This window comes from Acyrthosiphon pisum, chromosome A1 (assembly GCF_005508785.2).
Source record: "Acyrthosiphon pisum isolate AL4f chromosome A1, pea_aphid_22Mar2018_4r6ur, whole genome shotgun sequence".
NCBI lineage: Eukaryota > Metazoa > Arthropoda > Insecta > Hemiptera > Aphididae > Acyrthosiphon > Acyrthosiphon pisum.
Genome location: NC_042494.1, coordinates 59,959,683 through 59,966,719, shown reverse-complemented (window position 1 = coordinate 59,966,719; position 7,037 = coordinate 59,959,683). Strand labels below are relative to the sequence as shown.

The window sequence follows — 7,037 nt, the reverse complement described above, 5'->3', positions numbered from 1 at the left end:
CTACGTAACCGGTGTATTTTATTAACGCATGCGCACAATAAATAAAATTTTGTTTTAATATATAATTTTTCAAAGTACAAGTAGATTTGTTGTGCGCATGCGTTAATAATCGCACACGTGAGCGAGGTGCCACCGGTGGTCTGCAGTGTCGGCAGGTCGGCAAGGTCCGCAGGGTCTGCAAGGGTCCGCGGTCTGAATCCCCTATTTGATTCTACTATTATGAACATTTTTTCAACTTGATCAGTCAGTTACTCTTTCCAACAACATAGGATATACTCACATATAAGATATTATATTTATTTTCATTTGATTACAATTATTTATATTTTTAGGAGGACAAGAAACTACTGCTATGGCCAATGCATGTGCAATTTTTATGTTAGCTCATCATCCAGATGTACAGAACAAGGCAAATATATTTTACCAATTATTTATGCGCACAATTTTTTTCACTTAAATTATAGTTATTTTATTGAGTTATAGGTGTTTGAGGAATTGCAATCAATATTTTCGACCGGGGATCATAATAGACCACCAACATATGAAGATTTACAACAAATGGAATATCTAGAACGAGTGATCAAAGAAACATTACGAATTTTCCCTCCTTTGCCAGTGTTTGGTAGAAGTTTAGAAGAGGAAATGAAAATTGGAGAACATTTGTGTCCAGCCGGTATAATAGTACCTATATTAGATGTAATTTAATTATTTATATTAATACTTAAATATTTAAATTATTAAGGTTCAACACTGATGGTCAGTCCACTATTTGTACATTCGAGTGGCCAGTACTACACTGATCCAGAGAAGTTTAACCCAGACAATTTTTTGCCAGATACGTGCCGCGGCCGACATCCATATTCATTCATACCGTTCAGTGCGGGATACAGAAATTGTATTGGGATCAAATATGGCATACTCCAAATGAAAACCGTTATATCGACACTAGTGCGGAAAAATACATTTTCTCCGTCGGAAAGATGTCCCACGCCTAAACACCTAAGAGTTATGTTTTTATCGACACTTAAATTTGTCGACGGTTGTTACGTCAAAATAGTACCAAGAACTTCGTAGAATAATATAATAAAATGATACACATTTTGTTCATTACATTAGTATTCTAAAGTGAAAATATTTTTAGTTTTTTTGGTACTTATACTTAAGAAATAAGAATAACTCAATTTAAATTTAGTATTAATTATAAATACCAACCTAGGTACCTATATTATATTATATAGGTAGGTATGTAAATAACAAATTATATTATGTATTATTGTAATTTTATTTAAAGATATTTTCCTATATGATTGTATATTTGTACCTATATGTACTTTACCTTTATATCTACCTCCGGAAAATGCCCAGTTTACAAATAGTCTAAGTATATATTGATTTTATATGTTAAAATATAATTTTAACACCATAGACTTAATTTAATTCGATTAATTAACTAACTTTATTTTGGTCACTGCATTTACAAATAAGTAAGTATGCATACTAGTAGGAAACAACACGTTCAGTCGCGTTTTGACAAATCGTGAACGTTTTACTCATTATTATGAAAGTTAACATTTTGAATTTTTAGTGGATTTCAAACGTTTTTGAATCGTTTTTCAAATTGCGTATATTTTTATATTTTTACAAGTTGATCCCGTGCACTTAGTCGCCCATAAAAATGGGTGTAACTCGCAACTCTGGTAGGCATGTGCAAACATTCGATTTGATGCAAGCAGCAAGCTTGTACCTACCTGATCTGCCCGATTAATCAACGGCAACCAATAAAATTGTAAATACTAATTTCTACTAATTGTTTCTCCAAATAGCGACCATTTATAAACAAACATTTCCATCGTAAATTTTAAAATCCATGTTTGAACACTTCCCCCGGTTGGACCTACCTGGTCCAATTGTGAATCTAAATCATCCCGGGAACCACCTAAACACACACACAAAATGTCATCATAATCGGCCCAGCCGTTTAGGAATGCATAAAGGACAGACAGACAAACATTAATTTTTATGTATATAGATATAAATGCGTTCTCCTAAGTATAAAAAATGTCATTTTTTTAGTAGTTATAGATTATGGATATAGGTATATAGATAATTTTAATACAGGTATAAATATGTATGATAGGTATATGCTTACGCTAAAACTACCGAACAAAAAATAATTTAACCCAACAACAAATTTTATGCACAAAAAGAAAAGTTTTGCTGAAAATCTACGGACTTATTCGAAATCAAAACTGGGAATATGGAACTATGGAAGCCTAATATCAGATTTTTCCTAAGAGCAAAACAATTGGAGTGGGCTAGCCACAACTGGCATGCTAAAAATAGTCTTATAGGAAATGCCTTGAATTTTAAACATTTTCCTAATATACTCATCCGACTATGCTGTCCTCAATCAAGATCTATAAACAATATCTGGAACAAATCTTAGTTTAGCGTCCAAACGAATTTTCAAACATTTTTTCGGAAACCAAGTATTACAACGGGTTGAGACCGATGCCCGATGGTGCAAAAGTAAATTGGAGGAAATTATTAGTTTTTAAGTTTTAGCATTACAAAGTAAGTAGCCTACGAAGTTTACAATTTTCGGTGTATTACGCAGGCACACAACGCTATAGGTACAGTCAGTTTTTAAATTTTTTTATCTTTGAAACTTAGGTAAATCGAAGTTTTAAGAAGGTTGCAAGTGGGTAAATTTCGTAAATAAAATGGATGGTGTTAAATTTGAATTCAGTGATATAATATCATTGCACACGAAAAAACGAATTTATAAATTTCGGTGCTTTTTTTCCTAGGTTCGGTAGCCCCCCTCCCTCCCAGACATATTCTTTCTCTAATTTGCATAGGGGGATTTACATAAACACTGACCTAATAATTGACAGTTTTGAAAAAAGCGACGATATGAAAAGACTTTTGGATTTTGTTATTTAATAATATTATTTAGCCATATAGGTAATCAATAATTAATTTGTAACAATAAGATTATAGTATTATATTACTATTGTACTAATATTTACTAAATATCACAACAAATTTTACAATTTCTACTCCGGTCTCCGAGCGTCGTTATTAGGTTGGGTATCATGCCGGACGTATTTTGCGCGTGCGGACGTCATGAATTCACAACGACATCCGGTAAATCGTATCGTCGTTTCTTCCATGGCCGTACGGTGTAAACAAAATATCAAATTGCTGTTTTATCAACAAAAATCAACCACACACTCTGCCCAACAATTTTACGCGGTTAGGAGGCAATGAGGCATCGACGACATTAGTGTTTTGTAACGGAATTTTCGACTCTACTTACTGCTGAGCGAGCACGACCGTATCCCACTCTTACGTAGTCACTGCCGTCGCCCGTCGATTTCGTGGTTTTTTGTTCGCCGGAACCAACTTGGCCGTTGGATCATTGGTTTTTATGTTGAATTGTTCGAAACAAACGTAAGTATGATGATTTGGTCGTCGTGTCGTATACATAACAGTTCCAAGTCGGAACGTTATTTGTTTTTAATAAACTGTTTAAAAAGCTTAACGAGTACGTGTTTCTCATCTATAAAACGTGGTACATAATATCATTATAGTAACTCAACAAGTGTCCCGCTCAATTTGAAGCCCCTAAATCTAACACCAACATATTTTTTCGAAAGACATTAGATTGTGATGCGCATCATAGTTTAAACCTCGGTTACGCTTGAACCACTGATTTTACCGGCCGAATTCGGTGGTTTAACCGGAGTTCAACTATTGTAATATCCCACTGTGCATGGTGTCTTCGGTAGTTAATAATATTGTTTAATACCGTTGGTCCAGTTTCTGTCTCATTCATGATAGGGGCCCCTATTGTAACGAGGTTTAGTCTCCCCCCCCTCCTTCTCGAGTTAAGAAGTAAGTTCTTCGAGTTTAGTTTTTGAGTAAAAAAGTTCATGTATTTTTTGGGTGTCACGAGCGGTCCAACCAATACTGCATAACGCCTTTAGCAAACAGTTTATATTCCACATTCTCCAGACATCTCTATAGCACTTAATTTTCACATCTAAATCAGTTAAACCAATGATTATATAATGTCTTTAGATGACATTCATAGCTGCTATGATCGTGTATAAATGCATTAAATATAACATTTTTGATATTACATCCATCAGAACTGAATAATAGAATATTTCATTGTACATTTGTACCCAACTACCTAACAATGTATTTTTTTTTTACATTTCCAGTAATTCCAACCATATTTTTCTCAATAAATTTAGTTTAAATAGTAAAACAAAAGTAGTTACTGTTCATCACAATCACTCCAATCTTTTTATTATAGTTACCTACTTAACTTTCAACAATGATTTCCATAAGCGTGCGCAACCTGTTTTGGCAGAGGGGGCCAAGCCAATAATACATGAAAACAATTAATTTAATTTATAGAAAATACTTACATTTACTCATCAGTCATCACCCTTTAAAGCATAAATATATTCATTCATAAAAAACATGTTTTTTGCAAAGCTATAGATAGTGGAATTAAAGATTAAAAGATATTTAACGGGGAACATCATAAAATAACATATAGTTAATAGATAGACCAGCTCCTCTGTTACAAGTACCTAGTTATTATTAAGGTTTTGTGAAATAAATAAATTAAAAAAATTAAATACTGATTAAGTCAATACTACTATGTATATAATCTTAGTCGCAATCTATAACAAGTATAGTATAGCTTACAGGGTAGGCCATGGTGCCACAAACTAGTGTGACATGCGCTGAAGTTCAGATCACTATGATCAGCAATTCACCGGGGGACTATGACTGCTATAAATGATACTCCTGAATCCTGAACAAAAAAAAATTTACCACCTCTTGGTTGATACCCATTTTTACTTGGCTATCTTTTGACATTGTTCCTATTTTTTGAAGCCTTATTTTAATGATTAATATTTTAAACAATCTTAATGTCCTAAATAGTATAGTGTACCTATTTAATTTATATAATTAAATTACCTTTTTAAACATTTTGTCATACATGATACTTTAAACTAATTCTCATACTAACATTCTGACAATATGATAATATTGATTTAATTGTCTATCCGACTCACTGTATCATTTTAATAAATTGTATTACTATTTCGTTACTATCAAAACTTCTCTGTCATGGTAACTATTTTATAAGATAGGTAATTTATGTTTTTTTGATTTTGTCTCTGAAAAAGTAATAGCTAACATTTACACTAGCCATGATTCACAATTTAAATTATTACTTGGTACTTGTTTAGTTGTTTGTTATCATCTCACCACCAGTAGTCTTCAGTCTTTACCTAATCTAAAATTTTAATATTTTTCTGTATTTCTATGATATATTACATTTAGTCTAGTATAGAATGATATATTTATGGAAAAAGGGTACATTTTACTATAGATACTTTATGTTGTCGACTTGTCATTATATTGTAGATATATATAATTTTAAGTGGGTACCTCACCTGTCTTACAAACATTATTAGCTTATTATATAATTATAAGAAATTATTTCCTCGCAATATTTAATACTACTACAAAAATATATTGTTGACCCTTTCAATGCTCCATGCATACTATTATGTTCAAAACATTTATACCATTCAGTGTTCTAGACGTACTATTATATTCCTGTATTTTATAATATTATCATTTACCATAATAATTTTAGGAAACCCCGGCTTGCATTATTTTAGGCTTAAATAATTAGATAGTTAAGTTATCAAAAATTAATTTAAAAAAATATTTTATTGTACATAGTATATACAATAACATAGGTACACAAGTTCAAAATATAATTAGTATAACAGTAAAAAGGTTAAAACAATTTAAATGTGTCAAATTTAAGGATTTTTATAAAACAGTCTTACTTTTTTAAGTGCAATTAGGAAATGATATTAAAAATTATTAAGAATATGTCAGTGCGCTATTTAGTTTTCTCTCTTTGACCCACGAGCAACATAGTAAATGTATGTTTTTAATATAAGTATTCATTTATTATCAAAGTTAAAGTTAAGAACATAACCTGTATCCTCACGTTGGCTATTGTATGATATTTTAATTTCATCAATTTCAACATCCTATTAACCAGGGACTGGAACTGAACCTAAAAGAACCGGTTCTGGAACCAAAACATTTATTTTAATATAATAAAGTACTGGAACCGAACCGGAATTTTTAAATTAAAAAGGTACTTTTAGGTTCAAACATAAAATAATTTTATTTATCATATTTAAAGGTATTACGGTTTTGTGTATAACCTATGTAGTATGTATCTATGATATATTATGAGTTTTCTAATATTTCTCATACCTCAATAAATTAACCTTACCTAACCTCAATTATACCTACATTATGGATGACTATTTGAAATTATACTTTTTGGTACCGAAATTATCTGGAACCGGAACCTAAATTATTTGGAACAGGTACCTTTATTTTTTTTCATCAAAGAACCAGAACCGAACCGGAATCGTTATTTTATTTTTGGAGAACTGGTACCGGAACCGATACCGATAAATTCAAAAGGTTCCCGTCCCTGCTATTAACTATGCTACTAAACATTGTAAACAATTTATTATTATTTACTTTTATTTAAACATTTTGTAACAGATATGAAAAATATAGTAGGTACAAATATGTTACAGTCACGTACACAGAATAAAATTTCGGGGGGGGGGGGGGGGGGGGTTACAAAATATAGCAATACAAATTGTACAGCAACATAATAAAACAATTTCTTCCTACTTACTCATTATTTTTAATTTTTTAATTATTATGCTAAATATTCAAACTTTATTATGTATGTCATTTGTTCAGTGTTCAGAAGTAAGTATATTTAGGAAATAGGAATATTAGGAATAATAATAGTAATAAAAATAAATAAAACTTTAAATAATATGTATTATGAACAGAACAGTGGTGTCCATGGATTTTCTAATAACCCTGTTATTTTTTTTGCATCATTTATATTATTAGAAGCTGAAAAATAATCCAATATCCAGAGAATAATTTTT

General features: G+C 31.1%; 2 protein-coding genes across 3 annotated transcripts in view; both read left to right on the top strand.

Moving 5' to 3' along the window:
- LOC100575859 (cytochrome P450 4C1-like) overlaps positions 1–1,213 on the top strand; it is a 36,214-nt gene extending 35,001 nt beyond the window's left edge. Inside the window, exons 6-8 of one of the 2 annotated variants that reach the window (XM_029487338.1) lie at positions 333–409; positions 484–673; positions 743–1,213. In XM_029487338.1, the coding sequence (XP_029343198.1) occupies positions 333–409; positions 484–673; positions 743–1,074 (599 nt within the window). In that variant the 3' untranslated portion in view covers positions 1,075–1,213. The remainder of the gene's footprint in view (positions 1–332; positions 410–483; positions 674–742) is intronic. The other variant, XM_029487339.1, reaches the window with a different exon arrangement.
- Positions 1,214–3,224: 2,011 nt separating this feature from the next.
- The window catches only part of LOC100160778 (nucleolar transcription factor 1-A), an 8,289-nt gene continuing 4,476 nt past the window's right edge, over positions 3,225–7,037 (top strand). The window contains exon 1 of the mRNA XM_001949901.5: positions 3,225–3,456. The gene's annotated coding sequence lies outside the window, so the exon portion shown is untranslated. The remainder of the gene's footprint in view (positions 3,457–7,037) is intronic.